The sequence below is a fragment of the Haliotis rufescens genome, unplaced genomic scaffold, assembly GCF_023055435.1.
Source record: "Haliotis rufescens isolate VD_foot unplaced genomic scaffold, xgHalRufe1.0.p SCAF_11, whole genome shotgun sequence".
NCBI classification, from domain to species: Eukaryota; Metazoa; Mollusca; class Gastropoda; order Lepetellida; family Haliotidae; genus Haliotis; species Haliotis rufescens.
This window is the reverse complement of record NW_025963791.1, coordinates 13,758,616-13,782,337: the sequence shown is the minus strand read 5'-3', so window position 1 is coordinate 13,782,337 and position 23,722 is coordinate 13,758,616. Positions and strand designations below refer to the sequence as shown.

The 23,722-nt window shown below is 42.3% G+C and overlaps 1 protein-coding gene across 6 annotated transcripts in view; it reads left to right on the top strand.

The window, feature by feature from the left end:
• Positions 1 to 23,722, top strand: part of LOC124110652 (trinucleotide repeat-containing gene 18 protein-like) — a 72,048-nt gene that overhangs the window by 46,027 nt on the left and 2,299 nt on the right. For 4 of the 6 annotated variants that reach the window (XM_046469979.2, XM_046469982.2, XM_046469981.2 and 1 more), the window contains exons 11-32: positions 743 to 924; positions 1,678 to 1,891; positions 2,486 to 3,463; positions 3,799 to 4,003; positions 4,562 to 4,642; positions 4,775 to 4,856; positions 5,105 to 5,204; positions 9,956 to 10,051; positions 10,182 to 10,262; positions 10,699 to 10,809; positions 11,133 to 11,315; positions 12,107 to 12,205; positions 12,340 to 12,452; positions 15,685 to 15,978; positions 16,534 to 16,660; positions 16,986 to 17,100; positions 17,892 to 17,967; positions 19,887 to 19,995; positions 20,719 to 20,835; positions 21,510 to 22,208; positions 22,840 to 22,961; positions 23,533 to 23,697. In XM_046469979.2, the coding sequence (XP_046325935.2) occupies positions 743 to 924; positions 1,678 to 1,891; positions 2,486 to 3,463; positions 3,799 to 4,003; positions 4,562 to 4,642; positions 4,775 to 4,856; positions 5,105 to 5,204; positions 9,956 to 10,051; positions 10,182 to 10,262; positions 10,699 to 10,809; positions 11,133 to 11,315; positions 12,107 to 12,205; positions 12,340 to 12,452; positions 15,685 to 15,978; positions 16,534 to 16,660; positions 16,986 to 17,100; positions 17,892 to 17,967; positions 19,887 to 19,995; positions 20,719 to 20,835; positions 21,510 to 22,208; positions 22,840 to 22,961; positions 23,533 to 23,697 (4,349 nt within the window). The remainder of the gene's footprint in view (positions 1 to 742; positions 925 to 1,677; positions 1,892 to 2,485; positions 3,464 to 3,798; positions 4,004 to 4,561; positions 4,643 to 4,774; positions 4,857 to 5,104; positions 5,205 to 9,955; positions 10,052 to 10,181; positions 10,263 to 10,698; positions 10,810 to 11,132; positions 11,316 to 12,106; positions 12,206 to 12,339; positions 12,453 to 15,684; positions 15,979 to 16,533; positions 16,661 to 16,985; positions 17,101 to 17,891; positions 17,968 to 19,886; positions 19,996 to 20,718; positions 20,836 to 21,509; positions 22,209 to 22,839; positions 22,962 to 23,532; positions 23,698 to 23,722) is intronic. The other 2 variants (XM_046469983.2, XM_046469984.2) reach the window with 2 other exon arrangements.

Below are 23,722 nucleotides of genomic sequence, written 5' to 3'. Positions count from 1 at the left end.
CATTCAAATAAACAAGGATTATACAACTCAAAAGAAGTCAAAGAACACCCGAGTCTTTCATATTGCTATAATTAATCTGTCATGTCATGACATATTTACTATAGCAATCTGAAAGAATCGGGTGTTCTTTAAATACTTTTGAGTAGGATAACTATGGCATTATGAAAGAATCGGGTGTTCTTTAACTTCTTTTGAGTAGAATAACTATAGCAATCTGAAAGAATCGGGTGTTCTTTAACTTCTTTTGAGTAGGATAACTATAGCATTATGAAAGAATCGGGTGTTCTTTAACTTCTTTTGAGTAGGATAACTATGGCATTATGAAAGAATCGGGTGTTCTTTAAATTCTTTTGAGTATGATAACTATAGCAATATGACAGAATCAGGTGTTCTTTAACTTCTTTTGAGTAGGATAACTATAGCATTATGAAAGAATCGGGTGTTCTTTAACTTCTTTTGAGTAGGATAACTATGGCATTATGAAAGAATCGGGTGTTCTTTAAATTCTTTTGAGTATGATAACTATAGCAATATGACAGAATCAGGTGTTCTTTAACTTCTTTTGAGTAGGATAACTATGGCAATATGAAAGAATCGAGTGTTCTTCAACCTCTTTTGAGTAAAATAACTATAGTAATATGAAATAATCGGTATTCATTAACTTCTTTTGAGTAGTATATTTCACGCATTAATTCATTTGAATATATGTAATTTATCGTTATTAACGATTGTTTGTTTTCAGATTATGTTGAGCAGGGTGGCGGATTATGGCCGTTTCCCGCTACCCACGGGTCCCAGCCTCCCCCAACTCACTTCCAGCACCTCCTCCAAACTTCCCCTGTCCCCCACCTAGCCCAGATGCCAACCCTCGGGAGTCCCCAACTACACGAAGACCATGATACGGAAACACCCGATCACACCCCCGTAAGTTGATCCCGTAACGGAATGGGTGACCAAGACGCTTTGAACAGTACTTCATTTGTGTCAGGGAGTGAGTGTGGTGTATGTAACTCGCTTGAACTGTATTCACTTATTTAAAGGCGTGTCAGGTCGATGATGACGGAGAGACCGCAGAGATGACGGTCCTAGACTATTATAGAATATTATCACGTTATGTAAATATAAGCGACAAAACCCATATCCGTAATCATAAGTAATCTTTTTTAAAGCTGAGTCCATTGTACCGTTTATACTATATCATGAGCATGTGTTTATGAATCAATATCAAATAGTGATGATACTACGAACATGGGTGTTGGACTCTGCACAGATATCAATTGTATCGTGTCAGTTTGCTGTTGGAGTAAACCCGTAAACGTTTAACACTGGTAAAAGTACTTGTCTCTCCCAGACCTTAGATAATAAATTATGAAAAGGTACTACCATCCAACTCAGGTCTAGAGTAATTTTGCAAGTCTACATTTCCTCAGCTCTAGCTCTGAAATTTAGCATTGTTCTGGGCTCCATTTAGATTTTATTTTGTAGATACTTGTTTATATTTTAGAAATTATATAATTATATTTCTGGGGATGAATGTTAGTCTAGGTGTTGAGTAACCCATTGCGAAACTGTTTAACGCTTCAAATAAATTTCTAAATAAAAGGTTGAGGCCATTAAAGAAAAAAGAAATTAATTCAAAAGAGACACATGCGTCATATGTTTGTCCCCTGTCCTCAGGGTAGTCGACAGAGCCCAGACATCGGGGACCAGCGGGATGATAGCGACCGTGGATCCCAAGGCCAGTGTGGCAGCCGTTCTTCCTCCCCCGGGTCACGGCCGACCTCTGGGTCAGGGAAGGAGAAGACCCCTACACCTCAAAGTCCGCCCGGCACCCCCGGGAGTCCCCAGGACAGAGAGAAGCCCATGAACCTCCCGAACCAGTACATTCCTGGTGAGAAAACGAATTGAAGCAATACACCATGACTTGTTTTGAGTTTTCTTAAATGTTGCAGTTTAAGGTTTTATATGTAACATGTTTGGGGTTTAGTTTAATTTCGTTTGTTTGTTGTTTAAAGCCGCACTTAGCAATATTCAAGGTGATATATGTCAGGGGCCTGTAAATAATTGAGTCTGGAACATTCAAACCAGTGATTGATGTTATGAGCAACGATCCATGCCGTCTGGGTACGATGACACACAGTCAAACAAGCCACCGAGTCTGACCTCACGATACATTCCATCGCCTCTTACGACCATCAGTGGTTGCTGAGGACCTACTCTAACCCGGAATCTCAACGGGAATACAATTTACATCGTTGTACAAGCCAAAAGTCTGGAAAGCCTTTTTTCCGGACAATAACTTTGGGAATTTTTAGATTTAAAAGGAAATTAAAACTTTCCCTTGTTTTTATAATCCGTTGTATTTTTAATCAGGGCTATTCTTCTTGTTACCGTTCCATTAACGGGCTTTCACTTTATAAGGCATACCGATGTATTGTTAACACTTTTGTTGTAGTAATATAACGAATTGTATTTCTGTTGACAGATATGGCCGTGGCGGCCCAGCAGTACACCTATCCCTACCCCACGGGACATCTGCCGTATATGTTCAACCCTGGTCTCATACCCGTCCAGGGGATGCCTGTCAACCTGTCCGAGCCCCTCACAGTCAAGACAGAACCCCCCTCAGTCCAGTCACGCGGTACCTCCCCCATGGTTCTCACGCCCCCTCCCTCCGACGAAACAACTAAAGTGGAACCAACTTTCAAAGAGGCTGCAGTGTATGCGGACTTCCCCAAACCTGTGACCAAGTGCTGTGCTTCTGTACAAACATGTGACTTTGGTCCCCCTGCACCAAGCAGAACACTTAAAGAACAATGTAGCCAAACCTGCCACGAGCTTGATTTATCCAAAACAGAAACATTACTCAAAGCTGCTGAAAAACTGAGCAAGCTTTCAGACTGTGCTTCACAAAGTGAGCCTGAGAATCGCGCACCTAGTCCAGTGATAACACCAAAGACTGACCCATCCAGTTCTAGTTCCAGTACAACCAAGGCAACAGCAGATTACAATCCCTTTACAGACCCCCTAATACTGAAGGCAGCAGATGGTTTGGAGTTGCTCAGTGCACTGGCGGAGAGGAGAGCCAAGTGTAGCTCTCCAAGTCAAACACCCAGTGTCCCCGCCTCCACCACCTCCTCCCCCGTCCTCGCGTCCACTTCCTCATCCACATCCACATCCACATCCGCATCCACATCCACTTCCACCACCAGCATTCTCTCCTCACCCACCAGTGGAATCACATCTCCCAGCAACATTCATAACATCCTCCCCTCACCCAGTGACTCCTTCAAATCCGACAACTTCACGGCAGAAGAGACGTCATCAGTTGACGCCGACAGGTCCGGAGACGTCACACCTAAGCGTGACGTCAAGAGGGGTATCATGTCACCAAAATGGACCTTCCCTAAGAAAGACACGAACCCGTCAGTACTCACCATCGGTGGAATAAAGATCCCAACAGGTACCTATCTTAAATGTGTTAAATATGTGTCGAGGATTAAGTTCAGGGTATTGGAATCAAAAGAAATATCGACATTTAACTTTTCTTATGTTATACTCAAATGGTTAAACGTTTAAGGCTTTTTTAATCGAACTAAAAGAAGGTACAGTAGCTCACATAAGGGAAATTTGTGACGACTGGCAAAAACCTTCCCTCCCTTACAGTAGCTATCTTCTCTGTTTGCGCTCACTCCTTCTCATTCTCATTAATAACTTACTTCTAACGATCTTATGATTTTGTTTACTCTTGCACTGTTTTGTTTGCCCTATCGGCCACTCTTAGACTCAGGGAAGCAGATCTTCAATCTTTTCTTGACACAGGGCTAGACAGCATGGACGCCATGGAGGTGGAAATGCGCATGCGCTTGGCTGAGTTGCAGCGTCGCTACAAGGAGAAGCAGCGGGAGCTTGCCAAGCTGCAACCCAAGGTCAAGGACGGAAGCAAAGAACGAAGGGAGAGCAGAGACAGCAAAGAGTTTGTACAGGATGCCGCTAACACCAGGTACCCCACACTGTAGTACATGTAGCTTGTGGATTAGACGTGTGTTGCTAGTTTCAGATTCAGTATGATATGTCAGAATAAAATTAGCGTCAGTCTTGTTTAAACCATATTGGTTGCACACACATTTATCCCACGTTGTAAAAGGGGATATTTTATCAATTTAAAAACATAACATAAACGTGTGGAGCCGCTGGTCGTGTATATGATTTTAAGAATGAATAGTAATGTGCATGTGTATAATGCGTCAAATCCACACCCAAAAGCATGCTCAAAGCTCTACATTATTACTCCGGGCAACGGATCAGTGTGCACTCGAATTTCATTCTCAGCTCCCTGGGGACTATACAACCCAAACTGCCTTATGAGGCGCTAGAAGGTTAACAGCTCATTCCATCGGGTACCCATTCACTGCTGGGTGAAAAGAATCCTATGTCGAACAAAGTCCAAAGCCTAAGGAGGCACCGCATGCAAGAGGTGTTTCAGTGTGGGACAGAGCTAAAATGATTAGTCCCAGTTTTGTAAATGTGTGACATTAACAAGATGTGTATCATTTTTCAGTGACGACAAAAACTCAGCTAAAAGGAAACCCGGCCGTCCGAGGAAAAGGAAATTCTTTACCAAAAAGAAGGACGAGGACTCGTAAGTAATAGAATAGTAGCTCATCTAAATATCTGAACAGGAATAATGAAATCTGTTTGTCTGGACGTCATATTACTGTCTGGTTGAGTTCATGGGCCAGACTGATGAAGATGACTTGTTTATTTCTTGCAGACCCTCCAAGACCGCATGCAAGGAGTCACACACGAAGAAGAAACGCCTCCCCGAAGAACTGGTTGATAGAGTCTTCAGGAAGGTAGGTCATTAGCACCAATAGGGGTCCCGGGGAGGTTCTCAATAAGGTTCATGAATACACAGAATAGCTTTACAATTCGTGGGTTTTTAGAAGCCCATTGAAGGAAAGTCCTGTTGCTTTCAAATGTAGTGCTTTATTAGGGATATTTGAATCGGCTACGAAATTTTATTCAACACGTTCTGCATTCATGCATTAGTCATTGTGCTATTGTGACACTGTGTTATTGTGTTATTGTGTTTCTCTCACAGCTTCCTCCAGTGAAAAGTGACAAACTGAAGTCGATGAGGACGAAATCGGGCTTCTTCCTGAAGAGGAGGAGCAGTACCTCCAGTGGACGGTCCACGGCAGGTAGGGTCGATCCCTTGCATAGATCTGTGTGGGACACTGTTGTCAGTATAATCTCATGTTATGTTGGGCGGTCGGGTAGCCTAGTGGTTAAAGCGTTCGCTCGTCACGCCGAAGACCCGGGTTCGATTCCCGACATGGGTACAATGTGTGAAGCCCATTTCTGGTGTTCCCCGCCGTGATATTGCTGGAATAGTGCTAAAAGCGGCGTTAAACCATGTGTGCATTGTTTCTAACGCATATTTGGTAGGTAAGGCTTGAAACCCGTGAGATCATATCATCTTACAGTGTCTTAAACTAAGTGTCCCTTTTTCATTTCCATAAGTATGTGTTTAAAGCCGTGTGGGGACGTGTGTGACATCTCTGTGTGTGTTCTAAATCTGTTGTTTTATTGAATGAGAAGTTTTAAAAAGATGAATTAAAAAAGAAAATGCAAAAAATGGTGCTGTTAATGAATTTAGCAACCCTGGTGTACTTAACTATTTTCTCCTGGATGCATCATTAGGTTGTTAGTGGAGGGGTAGAGGTGGGCGTGGTTTGTGTGGTTGACACCTAGCATCTGAAGGGGCGTGCCAGCAAGCTATCAACACTGAGTAGCAGACATTGATTAATAGGACACACAGCTTACATTTCTGTGAACAAGATGTTTAAAGAAATAAAACAAACCCGAGTGGTCTGCGGTCTGGTAATATCATGTCATGTGTAGCTGTAACTGTTACAAGTGCCTTTATGTGAAGATTGTTCTGTTGAAATAGACAAGCCTGGATGGCATGTGTCGTGAATTTTTAACTATACGTAATGCTTAAAGTATACATTACTTCACATGCTCTTTGCAAATGCACATCTTACACATTAAATAAGGCACGCATTGCATATCATACAATCCGTCACTGTCTGACACTTTGTTAAAATATTCAACACGTGATATCGGAGGTGAGATATTCACTAATTGGAAATAGAGGTGCAATCTGTTCAGGCCTGTGTTCTTGTCGAGTAGTGAGTGAGTGAGTTGGGTTTAACGCCGCTTTTAACAGTATTCTAGTTTATCGCGGCGTGTCCGATTAATGTGGGAGGAAAGCCCGAAATGATGACGTTTACCACTTCGGTGAAACCAACGAGCACGGGTATGGTACTGACAAACCAAGAAACATAATCAGGGCGAATCGGGATTCGAACCCACAATCATAGGTTTCTGGCGTTAGGGACGCAACTCGGCACCCGTGCCCCTCTTATATAGCATAGTAAATGGGCACACATACGCTTAGGAGATACTGAACTACCGGACCAGAGAACGTATACACCCATGTTTGATAGTGGCTAAAAATGACACAAACACGAAATGGTTATTCGATGGTGATGTATTTGATACGGGTATCGCATGTGATATTAAATGCATCATATCAATGAGTATCTCAACACAGATGACGTGCATATGACGTCCAAGAAACACGGGGGTTGCAATTTCACAGTACACAGTAATGAGTGAAGTGTGTATTTTCAAGTGTATTTTTTTCTCTTGCTCGGCATTTTAGTGTACTTTTAAGACGGAGTGTTAGTATTTGCACATTTGCATTATAAAACATGTCTACGATTTTAAGAACTTTTTGATTCCTTGTTTACCATTTCCAACGGCTGTTCTGGTTTGTAGTTCTAATTACTGCAGACATAGTTCCAATTTCTTTGTTCCCTGTCTTCTAACTCCAGCCACACAATGATCGCTCTTTGATTCTAAGTTTAAACTTTAATTGACCTAGACGACAACATTCTCTAGGAACAGCAGCTTGGAAGGTCTTTATCTACACGAGCCAAACCTATCCTTTTTAATGTCTTGTTTTAGAGAAATTTGAAAATGACCATGCTGTTTTACCTCTTTTGTAACTTTGAACTCCAAAATTCGGCTGTAGTTTGCTGCTCATGTGACAGTGGTAATCTAGCACGGCATGTCCCGCTGACCTCGGCGTTGCGGTGTCCTTCCGATCTTCAAACGTTGAGACCTACGACGTGGCGGGGTAATCACCGCTTCCGGAACTAGGCCTCTCGCTGAGCCACGTGTTCACATAGCTTTTGGATTAACCTTTCAAAATGAAATTACACCAAGAACATTGGAGTGTTTTTGTTGGCGTTACTTGTAACGGCTGCCGGTCCGATCTCTTATCATGCTTCCAAAACCGGCATTCACTGCGTATTTGCTTATGATAAATTATTCATAGCTGGGCCTTTATGTGTGTGACACAACGGATAGGATTTCAAAGTTGATTAGAGTCTTCATCAATAACTGCCATGTATTGAAAGTGGAGGGGCTAGAGCTCATCCTTGCGTCCCCCCAGTCAGCGCGGCACAAGATACATCCCCTTATCTCCGTGATAGATCGACCACCGTATCTTCTCACAACTTGCTCACTCAAATTGAAAATTGCACTAAGAGTTACTTTGCAGATCTGCATATTTGAGATAGTAAACTGCTGGTTTGCTCTGGATGCCGACTCAAGGGGTTCCCGCTCTGTCCCGGGACGCGAGAGGCCGACTTAGATTTATCACGTATGCGGAAAAGCGAATTCATGTCATACACCCTCCTATCGATCTCGTCTCCGCCTGGTTGCATGGATCGCACATCCTCATATCACCGTAATCTACTGCTGCTGTGCAGTACAAACCCCATTCGCTATCGCTCAAGCATTACGCAATACTGACCACTATCATCGGCGGAATGGATTTATTTTTATATCCCTCACTTTTGAGGGCTTGCATATATACCCTCATTTGTGAGGGCTTGCATACTTAAGGGCTCCTGAAAAGTTCGGCGCAAAAGATATTAAAATAAATCACCTTGTACAATTACATGCATAATTATTTGGTTTGGGATTTTGTAAATTCCATATGAAAAGTTAAGCCTCATGCCAGAATATTTCATCAGGTTCCTTTTTCGTTTTTGCCTAACCCTGGCATTTTCTGTATTTATGTGGAGGTTTATGTTGAGCTGTACAATGCCTCTCGTTTCCTGGTGCAACAGGGACCTATAGCCCTCTAGTGGAATGCTATTAAGCATGTCGGAATCAGACACCTTTAGTTTTACTGCTCCAAACTTAGAGTTTTTACTGGCTGATTTTGTCGGCTCAAGGTGTAAAATTGATTATTTTACAGTCGGAGACAGTAGATTTCTGTCTGCTGCATTTGCTGATATCGTTAAACGCTGATTTAAGCGTCTTCTAGGCCTTAAGTAGCCGTGTATTCCTTAAGGACGTTGTTAGTGGTTCGTGTTTCCAATAAAGTAGTTTTAAATCACAAAGACTAAGCATAAACTGTTGTATTTTTTCAAACCATGTTTGGGGTTACTGTGTTTCATCTGAGATGATGTTGATGAGACACGTAACTACATGATGAACTGAATCCTCGGCCGTATTCACACGTTGATATTTCCCCGTTACAGTTGTCACATCATCTATCACAGATGCATCGTTGTTTTCTACGTCAGATTGCGCTGTTTATTTGACATTCACCTTACCTTCGACATTCCGACATCCCCCCTCGTTATGCATGGATGTATGATTGATGAACAAGTTAGGTTCAGTGTTGACATTGATAAAAAAAAGGTCAGATTAATAAGGAGTTATCTTTAGCATCTATCAAGCGTGATTTTCTTCAAACAGGACACAAAAACTAGCTTCCTATCACTCCAACACACAGTCAGATATCAAAGGATGCAGTTCCTATGCGCGAATGATTTAGCTCACCTGATCCAAAGGAACCGTATGAACTGTATAAGTGTAATCCAGGTCACAGTTATCTTTGATACATGAGAGATCAGATTTCTTTTGTTGTATCAGACTGCGATATTTTAGTCGAAGAACCCATTGCCATTAAAAATGATGAGAAGAAAAACATCTTGTCCAGTATTTGATTAGAAATTCAATAAGGCTTGAAAAAAAATAAACATTTTGCATCAAAATGATGAATAAAAGACTCAAGTGAATAGGGTAAATTCAGAAATTCAATATTGTTGTCTGTTTACTGAACACTGTTTGATCTTTGTCCGTAGCATATTGCGACTTCGATCTGCGCTTTGCGAGTTCAACATTTTGCCTTCTCATACTTGTGGCGATCATTAGTAGACTTTGAAATAAGACCACACCCATTTATGAGATGCATGACTCAATTTCATGTCAGCGTAAACCTGATGGGACTCACCCAGCTCGGATATCTGACAGACACTTCCTATGTACATTCTCATTCAATAACACATACATAATTTATTCTCGGAGTTGAGGATCCTGGAATGAGGTCCATCCCGATCCCAATGCAATGAAATATTTACTCACATGATAAGAATATGTGAAATTTGATCGGATTGAATTGGTTCCAGCGTCTTCTATTATGAAACAATTATGTCAAGATTTTAGCAACATGTGGAATAACAGATACCATGCCTGGAATGCGATGTGTGCATCACTGTAACATTAATGGTACGTTCCCTCGGGGTATGCATGTATGCATGATATGGTACATCGCGTCACACTATGCTGTATGAAGATACACAGTCTCTATGCTCTAGGGTGTCATGGTTTTTTTGCATTTCTTAAGTTTTCGCCAACACTTGGTGTCATCACTGATACTCAGTGATCCATTCATATACTTTTTGTGACTATTTTTCCTTTTACGCCAAATGGAACCTGTTTCGACAGATACTTTCTTTTATATTTACCTTTGTGGAATCATCATTTAAAGTGTGAACCTCAGTTTGACTTATATCTGTTTCAGACACGAGCAGCTGTTCAAACGAAAGTTTCCTTTGCAAATCTGACAGCTTTGGCGACAAAAAATTCTTCCGATCCAAGGGCGCAAATATTGCTAAAGGTATGGTTATATATTTGCCAAATGTACATTTACAGTTTGTAATACTAATAAATGATGTAAGGACTGTTTACTCTGTTTCTGTAAAGGATTCTTGAATATAGGTTCGTTGACACATTGTTTTTACTACCAGGTAAATTCAAGCCGTTTGCTAAGAGGAAGGATGAAGCTATCAATATGGGGGGCGAGAGGGAATCCTCCCAGTCCACTTCAGGTCAGTCCCGCGGACTTCAGATTCCCGCAATGCCTTTTCACGTAAACTATTTTCCTCCCTGTTAATGCACATATATATTTGTCAACTCCAGCGACCATTTGTTGGCGTTTCTTGTTAGCATTTAATAATCTAAATATCACTTAACCATCGACTATAGAGCTAAATCGTTGTTGGAATAGCCACATTCATAACTACTACCTATCCCACACATCTACCAACCCCGCCCCACACCACACACACACACACACACACACTAACACACTAATACACACACACACACACACTAACACACACACACACTAACACACACACACTAACACACACAGCCTTGCCTCTGCAACAGGGACTTGTATTTGAACACTGTCCCTTCCCCGGATCAATTAACATTGATATTCCAACGTCAGTTTGAGCAAGCTCTGTTCCGATTGTGTTTCAGATGCTGGGAATCTGTTTTCAAACATTGAAAACTCTCTCGCGGAAAAAAAGCGCCCCAAGACAATGCTTAAGGGTATTGAACGCCAACACTCGTCAGAATCAGCAGAAATAGGTCAGTGTGGACACCATTGTCCTAGATGTCGAGTGTTAGTTCTTTCCATCCATTCTTGACCAGGAATATTGATAATATTATTCCAAAATCGGAACTGTGTGTTTAGTTGATTGACAACAGAAAATTACTTTAAATGATAAAACTCCTCAAAACAAACGTAATCATGATTAAACACATCATAAACGATTTTTCACATGTCATTAGGGATAAAACATTTGCGTTTAAGCTGGTATAAGTTAAACAAGACGTGTGGTAAATACCAGTGACACGTAATGTTCAGACTTAGTACAATATATCTCTGATGGTAAATGCTGTTCTTTTAGAGTCTACGAGTCCAGCCGCGGTATCTCCGTCCATGTTGGAATCAGGTCTCGGCCTCCTTGCCAAGTTCGCCACCTCCGCTCTCACTGCAGCAAATATGAAGAAGAAAAAACGGAAATTAGAGGAAGGTGTGTTTGTCGAAAAAGAAGCTGATGATGCTAGGCAGGGTCCATTAAATAAGAGAGGTACACCTTTACACGACTAATCAAAACTCTTCTGGTGGTGCATGGTTGTCACGTGGTGTGACGTAGAACGCAAACATGGCGGTTGGGCGGGGAAAAGGTCATGTTTGCCGACTACGCACCATGACGTCATTCTTGCTTTTCTGTCGTCTATATTTCGTCTTCTGTCAAATGTGGCAAGCGTTTTCACAGCTCTGAAGTATGTGAATAAGGACTGTCAGAAAGATAATTAAATAATATTAGAATTCAGTTTTGCGTATTCTGCAGTAAATCCAAACCAACAGGGTGGCGCCGTTAATCCAGGCACATCACAAATCAGGTTGGCATTTAACAAGGACGGGTTTTTTCAGACTTATGAAAATCATATTTTGGTGTTTTGACGTTCAGCAAGAGAACAATTTTTTACGTATATGAATGTAAAAAATAGTAAAATAGCTTGAACATTTTTTCAGACTTTAAGAATATCAGAAAACGTACAATTTTAGAGATAACAATTTCTGGCCTATTGCATTAGCCACGTTTCGATGTACATTCTTACACCGTTCTGAAGCTTAGAGCAATAAACCAGAAATTATCCACAAAGGTATGCGTTTTCTTACTTATGAAAATCATATTTGGGTATCACGATGCTTAACGAGAGAACGCATGTTGATTTCTTTTCTGTTCCTGTGCTTCTATTATTTACTGTTCTATGTTGTCTTCTTTATGTTTTCATACATCTACCTTTAGTATGGAATGCCTAATGTATATTAAACATCGCAACGATCTCTAAGCGGCATTCCTGCTGGTTTCAGCATCTGACACGGAAGCGGGTGACCCCCAGTGCACCAACAAGAAGCGGAAGCCAGGCCGGCCCAAGAAATGTGCACCCATTTCCTCAGGGGGAGGAACAGGTATGTGTCATGTGACTTGTGACGTCATGCATTGTTCAAATACTTTTATACATTCGTTCTCATAAATGTGTTATGACTAATAAAGAACACTTCCTCCCATCTGGGTTTATACAACATCGGTTCGCCTGTTGCAGAGACCATCGTGGCCAAGAAGTCCAAGACTTTGGGGTTGCTGCAGTTGCGAGAAGTAGGTCAGAGTAGCAAGGACAAGAAGCCGACTAGCAAACAGGAGCACCGGCAAATAAACGTGAGTTCATATCGCTCAGCAGTTAAACTAGCTCTGGACCTTGTGGCTTGTGCCCCGTGTGAAACATTGGTGTCTGGGTGCTGGTATGGTGTCCGATTAATTGATTGGGTAAGCGAATATGGTTCACACCGCTTTTTGCAATATTCCAGCAATGGAACAGCGGAGGACATCACAATTGGCTTCACACATTGTACCCATAGGCGGAATCGAACCAGGACCTTCCTAGTGACGAGGGAACACTTTAACCACGTAACTATTCATAACCGCTTCAGTGGTCTATTTGTGGAGCGTCTGCCCTGGGAGCAGAGATCGGGGGTTCGATCCCCGGCCGTGTCATACTAAAAGACGTTAAAAGATGGTACTTGTTGTTACCCTGCCTTGCGCTTAGCATTAAGGGACTAAAACAAGGACTGGTCGGCTTGGAGTCAGTATACTGTGTCTGAGTGGCGTATTCATGTTAAACTGCGACATGGTATCTCAGTGAGCTAGCACTATAAAATCGGCATTAGTCCGAGTTCAAGCAGCCACACACACATATGCTCCCACGTCTCTACATAAGTGCAATAGTCTGGAACGCGACGTTAAACCCAATTTCACCTCACCTCACCTCAACATTCATTACTACATCTGCAGGTTGCACAGTATCTACGTCAGTATTCATAACTATATCACTACATATATCAGATTCGGTCACCTGGGATGTAACTAACCGAATAAGACGAAATATTAGAAATCTCCGATGTAATGAACGACGTGGTCAGTTTCAAAGCGAACCTTTAATACAATCAAATGATTTCGTTATATTCAGACTCGATCATACACGCACCACCGAGCACATGACGACGGCCAGACTTGGGTATAAGTACATACGTGTATAAGCAAACCTAAAATATATTCCATGCACGTATATTTTACCAAATCATATTTTCGCAGTAATTAACATTTTGTGTTTATTTACATTTCAAGGTTTTATTTCCTTGATAGAATTAATGAAGGCGAGGGGGGAATAATAGCTAATTAAGTGTTTTGCATAATCTTTCCGTGGACCCTCGAAGGTGGGATGAGGTGAAATGGGGTCGAACCATCGACCTACAGCTGTCCTGGACCCTCGACATATCAGTACTTCGAGACAAGCGGATTACCGATATTAGATTATAGATTCGATACAGATACATCCGGTACCTCATCGTAGCGTCCTTTTAAACGGATATCGATATAATCCGCTTCGAGTAAACGAAGTTTTACTGAATAAAAGTTAATGACATATGACGAAATCTATATGTTTCATTTGTAAATGTCCATCAGAAACAAAAGACGAAATACCATCGATCCGATCCATTCCATGAACAGTGCTCGTATCATGAGTGTGTGATAATGTCAGGATTGCGTCGGGGTTTTCGACGCTTTTAGCAATATTCCAGCAATATCGGGGCGGGGTACACCAAACATGGGCTCCACACATTGTACTTGGGAATCGAACCCGGGCCTTCGGTGTGACGAGCAAACCCCCGACGCCCCGATAGTATCAGGAGGTTGAATGACAGTAACACACACAATGGTAAACGGGAATGAGATGTTTTGACTGCATCATGGTAATAACTGATGCGGTTTAAAGATAATCTTCATGCAGGAGATCTACAGTACAGCCATCATTGCTATTTCAACAGCGACTTTGTGGAACTATCTACCAGCTGAGCATTGTTCTGTCCAAGTCTCGTGTCGATTTCAATCTCGCGTGACTCTCGCGTGATCTCAACATTCCGTGCATTCCCAGTTTCATATTTCAGGTTTAAATATTAATTTTAAAATGAAACAGAACCCTTTTAATGCGCGTATAATAATTTGGGCCCATTAAGTAGAATTATGCCTGACTAGGGTCTCTCGTGAATTTTGTAACATATTAACTTTGATGTGTGTGGGAGGCCAAATATTGATGATTGATGAGAGGAGCTCTTCATTTCTATCATTATAATCATCCATGTTAGAGAGAACTTTCCCAAACAGCTGTTTTCAATCATGTCACTCTTTATGAATTTTAATTCAAGATTGATCGTTGATTTCTTTCCAAATAAAACATTTTAGATCATGGTCTCCTCATCAATAATTCGGTGCAATTCATCGATTACATTTTGTTCTGTCTCTTCGGAGTGTGTGATCAAACGTCAATGACATGTCAGAAAATGCACCAGCAACAAATACCCCGCATGTAGTTACGTGCAACAAAATGTATTTCGCCGCCTATTTAGGAACACCCTGCATGTGTCATTCGGTAAAATGGTGTGATGACGCGTGTTTGTTTTCGCCCTTTTGCTACAAATCAGCTGCATGTGAAAGAGATGCGAATTTTAATCCGTTCATGACAGTTACATAACAATTCACACCTGTATATCAACTACTTGTTTAGACGTTTAACATCACGCCATTTTTGTACATTACACAGTATAGTTGCATATTGCTGATGCGGGGAGGTGCAGAACTCACTCGCTGTCCCCTTTTGATGTTTTTTTTTTTTTTTTGGGGGGGGGGGTTTAATCCCGCACTCGGCAATTTCCCTGCTATATGGCGACGGTCTGTAAATAATCGAGTCTGGACCAGACTACCCAGTCATCCATCATGAGCATCTATCCTCGCAATTGGGATGCGATGATCTGCGTCAACCAAGTCAGTGAGCCTGACCACCTGATTCCGTTAGTCGCTTCTTACGACAAGCATAGTGGCCTTTTACGGCAAGCATGGGTTGCTGAAGACCAATTCCAACCCGGATCTTCACGGGTTGTCACTTTTGAAGAATACTATATTATATACACTTATCAGTATTGTAGGTGTTTGGTTATACAATTGTCAACATATAACGACACTATATCAAACTCATTCGGAAATATGTTTTCAACAAAATAAACATGACTACCAAAATCAAATGCTTCGCGGATTAATTACTTTGATCCAGTACAGTTTACCTATGTTAACATGTGATCACAACGGGCAACCTTTTATTCTTGTTTTGATCTTTCCTTTTCCTTCCACTATTTTTTTTAAAGAAAGAAAAACACGATTTTACAGTAGGATTGACCGTACATTGCCACGTGGTGCCACCCTCCCTGCTCATTCACTTTCTCATTCACTCACTCAGTCACTCAAGCAATCAGTCAACCACTCAACCACTCTCTCAACCAATTACACGCCAAGCCACCCTCACCGCACTGTTGCTGAACCACTCTGTTCTTTCCCCCAGCTGGATGGTAGCACAACGCTGAAGCCTCTATACCTGGACGAGGAGTGGTGCCTCAGACGGAGTGAGCGGATCTTCCTCAGTGAACCCAGCCCCCAACCCTCGCCCAACAACCAGCAGCCGGGGGCCAAGCAGGACAAGACCTTCTTCACTCCCCGGCCCAGCAAAACACAGAATGACAGGGACAGGGCCAAAGTACAGAAGGCCAAGAGCCTCCAGGAACTGTCTCAGAAGGTCAAACGAAAGTACACCAAGAACATGAACAAGAAGACCAGTTTTTCAGAAGACCGATTTAACGTGAGTTCTGAGCCACATGTCTTGACCTTTGTTTTGTTTAATGTCAGCGTACAAGAAAAGTGATTTATATAACAAGCGACATTGTTAATCCGAACGCGTAGGCGTCCGATCGAAATAAAAGCGAGAAAAATATTTCCGTAATCATAAGAAATCTATACGAAAATCAAAGTCCATTGTACGGTTTCGACTATATAATGAGCGTGTGTTTATAAATGACTATCAAATAGAAATGACACCAGGTGTTCGCGAAAAGGTTAGCGTATCCTGCCCCACCGATGGCACCTGTCACAAACGCATACAAGGGAAATTCGTTTTTGTTTTTTCTTACAATAGGTCATAACTTAAATGAACAAAAAATATTCACGTTTGTACTGCACCAATTGACCAGCTCATATTTCTATCATAGGTTTTGGTGTATGTGATTAACTTGTTAACTCTAAAAAACACCGTCCTACTATCCTGAAAACAGCGGATGATTTCCTAAATTCCAAATTTGTCTCCTTGACCTTGACCCACCTGTCTTTTCCAATTTTAACCATCATCTTTACCCCACAGCGAGGCAGCATGAAAGCGAGGCCAAAGGAGACCCGTGATTTAGTGGAATCAGCATCTGATCAAGACAGCGGAAGTGACGGAGATGACATCCCACTTAGCGCCCTCAGGCGGAGACCTGATACACCAGGTAGGGAAGACAACTCACCAGTCCTTGCATGAGAATTGGAATTATGGTAGCTTTTAAAAAGTACATGCTGAATATATTAAATTATTCAGCATTGAAAGAGGAAATGAAGCCCATTTTCTGCCCAGTTGTAAATGTTGTTGATACCTGGGTGGAAATGAGACACTGTCCGTGTGACATCCGTAATCATTAACTGTTAATTTGATATATATCATATCATGTGACCTAGTAGACACTAATATTGGTGCTTGAGATCAGATGCGCTAGGTCTGCTAATTTGCCTGAGCCAAGCTTACCTGTAGCGTAATATTTCATCTTGATCCTTCAGAGCCCAGGTCGTGCGTAATGAGACTTGATGACTTGAAGGATGGTCTTAGAGTGCTGGAGTTTCAGGATGGGCTCTTCTACGAGGGAGCTCTCAAGGCCATCAACCCTCCTGATATGTAAGTTTGTTTGTTTGTTTTTAACTCAGCAATATGACATGTTTTTTTGCCGCACTCAGCAATATTCCAGCAATATGACGGCGGTCTGTAAATAATCGAGCCTGGACCAGACAATCCAGTGACTGATATTATGAACTACGATGACATATCCATTTTGTCGCCTCTAACGACCAGCATAGGTTGATGAGGACCAATTTTATCCCGGAATTCCCACGAGATCCGGATTAGGGGGGTTTAAATACAAACCGAAAGTACACTGCCGGACAAAAGAAAGACCCCAATGTTTGATGGTGACTAGAAATCAAACAAACAAGAAATGGTTATTCGATGGTGATGTCTGATTTGATACGGGTATCATAGTTGTGTTTTGGACCTGAAGTTTGCAGTTTTTCGGCGACTGTTTTCAGCCTTGTAACGTTTTGATAACATTTGTGCATTTTTTGGTCAAATCCAATTTTCATAGGTATACTTTCTTTTGCCCGGCAGTTAAGTACTTGCAATTGCAGTCCGCGGGAGAGCCTATTTTCGCTGAAGAATTCAGTTATTTCACATTGGACATTCTGGGAAACGTTTTTTCCTTTTGAACAAATATTCAGAATATCATTTGTTTTACCAAACATTGTGATTTTATTTCTGTTTATACCTATGGCTGCTGTTCTTTGATGTCACATGTCAAGGTTTGTGACGTGTGTATACCGGCAAGTATGTAAAACGCTCCGGTGATACTTTGAAAGACTTTTGTAGCGATGTCAGTAACAACAATGTGACGTGACTTACTTCGTCTTTTGCAGCTACGGTGTCGTCGTAGACAACCAGCGGGGAAACAGGCCTCATATTTACCCACAGGAAGAAATTCTGAAAAACGTGGTACGTGAAGCCAGAGCGTATTTCCTAAATGCTAAATTCTTGCATAAATGACCATCCGTGTAAAACCGGGAGAATCTGACAGGGATATGGGTATTTCATTAGTTCACGGTGTCACAATATATTACTGGGTTGGAAAATTGGTGAACAAACACGAGAGATAGAAGGACTGTTGTTTATCCTCGCTGAAGTCATAATAATGTTTGAACATGAGGAGACATGAGTAAATAGCGCATTAAATGGGTGTCTTGTTTCAAATCACGTCTCTCGAGATTGCCCTTCGTGTCGATGTGTTCGGTCGCTGAGTTTCGACAACACTAGGCCCCTTTGCTCACTCAGTCAGAAAGAAAGAAGGATTAATTTACTTGTATTGCGTGTTTCGGCCGCTAGGAGGAGCTCAAACTAACCGTCTCTCCCTCTCTTTGGGCAAGATTGTCTGTCGTCGATCCTGAAGCTGCGACCAACACGCGAGTATCCCTCCCTTCCTCTCTCTTCCCCTTCGACCAGGAACTCTCCGGCATTAAAAATCGATATGACATAATCGAGGCGAAACGGATCAATTCGTTTTGAATGAGAATGTAAACGTTTGTGATTCAGGTTTAAATGGCTGTTGTCAGCTGCTACTACTATAGAAGTGTAAGGTACATTGGTGCACACGGCTCCAGCAAATGTCACTAATTTACACATCGTATGCAGGATTACAGATGTCCAATAATATTTCACGCTTCTGAGAAAACGAAAGTACGGCTAATTGAAAGTTGTGATAGCTCTGTCTGTCTTTGATCGTTGGTGTGGAAGACGCGTGATTGCTGATGTCTTTGAATGGCGCATTTGCTACCGAGCGTAAGATTTTGTGTGGAGGTTTTCCGACATTGTTGGCGACATACCCCTGGAAGTCGATTGTGTGGCGGTGTATGCACGCACGATAACGGCCGTCTGTATAATCCCGTCTTTCATCGCCACGACCATCAAAGTGCTGCAGTCGACATAGCCCGCCCACTGCTCACGATATACTCTCTGACACGACAGTCAAGGTCATTATATATACCAGAAAGATAAGCCCTACATACAACTAATTACAGTGGCCCAGAATGAAGCAAGAGAACCCGATACAGATTTCCATACAACTGCAGGTCATTAGCAAACAGCCCTAAAACAATACCGTCTATACATATAGAAGTCTTCTCGTCTAGACAGGGTCTTCCGTAGGTGACTGTGGTGTCCTATGCGCACATGTACAAATAGATGATTGAGTTCAAAAGAAACATTAGATTCTATCTATTGCTGTTATTCATGCATTCCACTTCAAAAGCCAGTATCATTCACCCAATCAAGATTTACCAATGACTGGTATTAATACCAATGAAAGGAAAGCTATGATTAGTGCCCTATTTGACCAACGGGATCTGCATAATTCATGAAATATAATACAAAAGGACAGTGTGGACCGTTTGAACATGTGTGATATATTTCACAATGTTTCAGGTTTTCCTTTATAAAGACTTTATAATTTGACATTACCAGTGAGGAAATTTGTCCGATGTCCTACCTCTTCCTTTACAATATAAGTTGCACGTGACATTATAAAAGTGAAAATGGAAGAGGATGGTTGAACCAACGGAACAACAGCCTACCAATGTTCCACAAAGCGATTTTAGCGCTACGACTATCGTAAGTGTATGCTAAAGTAATGGAGTTACGATCATCTTAAAGCTAAGATTGCTTTGTGGAACGGGACCCAGGTTGGAATGTTGTGAACCAGGACACAGGGGAATCCATGCAGGACCTTCTGATCCAAGTAGGACCACAGTTGTATTGATGGTGGTCTTGGAACTAGGCCAGTCTGTGTATGTTTGAAGTTCATGCTTATTTCATGGTCTACTAAGGTATATAGCCTCTCATTCATGTACATCTCTCCTCAGATCGTGGACGTGAAGCCAGGGTCCCCGCGTTTTCTTCCCGAGGGTACCCGCGTGTGCGCCTACTGGAGCCAACAGTTCAGCTGCCTCTACCCAGGAACTGTGGCCAAAAGTAAGACATCTCTCACAGCGTTGAGAATCCTCTAACGATATTTTCTCCTCGTCGTCTAATGGTTGTCATACTGCTACAAAAGCATCATCAAGTTGACAATTACGAAAACATCAAACCGGCTTTGTTTATTAATGGCCATAGCTCGAGGTGATGGTGACATTATTCTTTGAACTTTATCATTCCCGCGAGTGCGCACGCAGTGGTAATGTGGCAATATTGGGGCCAACATCCATGAACGGTTTAATGCAAGAATTAGCTCATGTTCGTACTAGCTGCACCTAATACTCGCATACAGCTTATTCATTTCACACGTCACGGCTAATTTAAATTCCTGCATTGACAATTTATGAGGCGTAATTGTAAGATTTCACTTCTTAATCTCGCTAATGCACGTCGATGATGAGTTGAAGTGAATGGCAGCATGGCTCGTGGACTCATCAAACCGTCTCTTGAAGAGCCTGCCACCGTTTGTTGTATTTGTATGTAGTATATAAACTGGCAAACAGCACGCAGCTTGCACTAAACGCGCCCCAAGTTGTTACGGCCATAAACTCCCATCACGTATTTGTTTGATCGCAACAAGATAACTTTCTGCCTGACGACTTCAGTCATAATCAAATTGAACCATTTTTACAGCTTGAGATATGAAGGAGATTAGCGTAGGCCCTCTTAGGTATTTATAGCAGTATTGGGAGTTATTAAAAATTCTCTGCGTATTTTCAGCGAGCCCCAACCCCCACGCCGACAAGTACTCTGTCAATGTGGAGTTTGACGACGGTGACTCTGGCCGGATTCCCATCGACCACATCCGGCTTTTGCCTCAAGATTTCCCTCTAGTCTGTGAGTGCTGCCACCTGATTCTCTGTTACTCACTGTTACACTCTGTTACACTTACGTAATATAAGGCTTCATACTCACAACACCTTTGTAACTGGCACTCGACACTTGACACATTAACTTATTAACCCTGTCGTCTAACTTTATCACTTCCCATGTTAACGATAGGCTGTTTCACGAGGTGTAACGAAACATTGTTGACATTATCAAAATTTGTTTACACTTTCGTAACCATAACAACATACATACCCCAGTGAGGGTCCAGGTTAGATTAGGTCCTCAGCGTTCTATTGTTTGTAAATGATGACTTGGGTCATATGGACAGATTCGATGACCTGGTTGAGGCCGTGGACGTTCTTCATAATGTAAGACACTGGTGTGTCAGACTCGTTTGGATCCGTGAAGATCCCCGTTAGAATAGGTCTTCAGCAACCCATGCTTGTCGTAAGAGGCGACTAACGGGATCGGGTGGTCAGGCTCGCTGACTTGGTTGATAAATGTCATCGTATCCCAATTGCGTAGACCGATGCTCATGATGTCAATCACTAGATTGTCTGGTCCAGACTCGATTATTTACAGACCGCCGTCATGCAGCTGGACTATTGCTGAGTGCGGCGTTAAGCAACAAACAAACAAACATAACTTACGTATAAAACGGTTATTGTTTGTGATTTCAGCATACGATCCCAACCCTTTGCTGAATCTTAGCAAGAGACGTCGCCGGACAACATCGGACGATTCCGAGTTCCGAAAGTCTAGTGAAGGTTACTTCAGCTTATCGGAGTGCAAGAAGAGGCCGTCCAAACGGGATAGCTTCTCTGGTCAGTTTGATGGGGCCTTGGAGGAAGATTCCGAGGACCCGGATGTGTTTGAATCAGACGTCAGAAAGAAATCTCAGTCACGTGACCACAGCCCTAGAAGCAACCTTCACGATGTTGGCCAGAAAGCAGCTAATATATTAAATCGTGACGGACTGGCTCCCGGGAAACCTACCTTCGGGAAAAGCTTTCAAAACAAAGACAGTCTCACCCTGGCAACCCTCAGCCCTAGACGAGAAGAACTCAAGCCGTCGTCCATATTGCGTCCCTCTGCATTTGACATGAAGAAGCTTGGTCTTCAATATGGCGGCGGTTCAGGGCAGGATGAGGAGGACAGTAGTTCGGATGAGGATGTGGATTCTTCCGATGAGGAAGAGTGCATTCTGGCATCGGGGGCCCAGGAGTCGGACTCTGATAGTCCAGATGAGGACACGAATGTGACGGGGGAAGGGTCAAAGAAAGTTGGAAAGAAAGCAGCATCAAAGAACATTGCCCAGAGGAAGAAGCGCAGTGAGAAGGCGACTTCCGTCAGCTCGCAGAGTAAAGGTGGTCTTGCAGGTGCGTTCAGGGCTTATGTCCCCGCCCGCAGCATCGCTGCGTTGTGTTCTCCGTGACATCACTCCACTGTTAGCTCTTGCCTTTAGAGTTAAAGATAGACATCATTTAATGCAATGTATTGGGAGTTTCAAACGCCCCAGAACACAAACAAATTTTACATTTCATGTAAGGGTCGCCCGACAAAAGTCCAAAGATGAGCTGTATAATTTACTCAACCAGTTTCACGAATGTGATTTTCAAGAGTATACATTATACTTTTCATAAGAGGGTTAGAGCAAAAAACTATTTTTTATATTTATTTGAACGTCAGTACGTGTATCTATCATTATCATGCCTGGATGAAGAACCTAAGATTGATTTGAATACGTATAGTCAATGGCCCATTAGTTGGGGAAATTGCGTGTCAGGTAACAGAAATATGAGGACAAGAAACTCATGTTAAGAAACGAAGGGTCATTTATTTGCCCCTTAGCGATCTAAAGCCTTGTCACTTGATACCTATCAAAACATAATTCATAATCATTCAATTTGCACAGGAGTTTTTTTAATATTCATCATGAATAAATAACATGAAAGCGTCTGACCAGCTGTAGGTAACGAATGCTAATGATGCCCCCTATCTTGTCCTCAGCGTTCCTGCCTGCCCGCCAGTTGTGGAAATGGTCGGGGAAGAGCACAAAGCGTCCGGGCCTGAAGGGAAAGGCGAAGAAGGAGTTCTATAAGGCCATACTCAGAGGCAAAGAACACATCAATGTTAGTAATGACTCAGGCCATCTTAAGATCTTTAGAAATACAATACTATATTGCTCGTTTTAACAATGATAGCCACGTGGATTAAACTACAATAGCCATATATGTGTCCCCTGCAGTGATATTGCAGGAATAGTTTGCTAACAGTGGCGTAAAACCCAACTCACTCACTATTTCTGCGTCCCTTATTTTTCTTCATTAGAATATACACACATGTATGATGAAGAAAAATAAGGAACGCAGAAATATTGCAGGAGAACTGCGTTCAATTATGAGTACTTATATCAAGACAAATTTTATAACATTCAACTATTTCATAGCTTGTTTTATTTCTGTACATGGCTTAATTCTTGGTGTTACTATAACATTGAGACCTTTCCTGTCCCCCAAATGGGGTGGGGCTGCTGAATATCAACTATATATGTGTGTGTCTCTGCTCACACTATCGACCACTAGTTTGTCGGTCCAGGCTTGAATACGTACAGTACGACGTGTAGCGTGATCTTGGATTAAACCGCGTTCGCTCACTCATTCTCACTGCACACAACAATAACCGTCATCAATGTATCCTCAGGTGGGAGATTGTGCGGTGTTCCTGTCAACTGGGCGACCTAACCTCCCCTTCATCGGCCGCATCGAAAGTATGTGGGAAGCCTGGGGAGGTCAGATGACGGTCAAGGTCAAGTGGTTCTACCACCCGGAAGAGACAAAAGGAGGAAAGAAGCTGGCAGATCCCCGGGTAAGTGTCACAGAATTCACCCGTG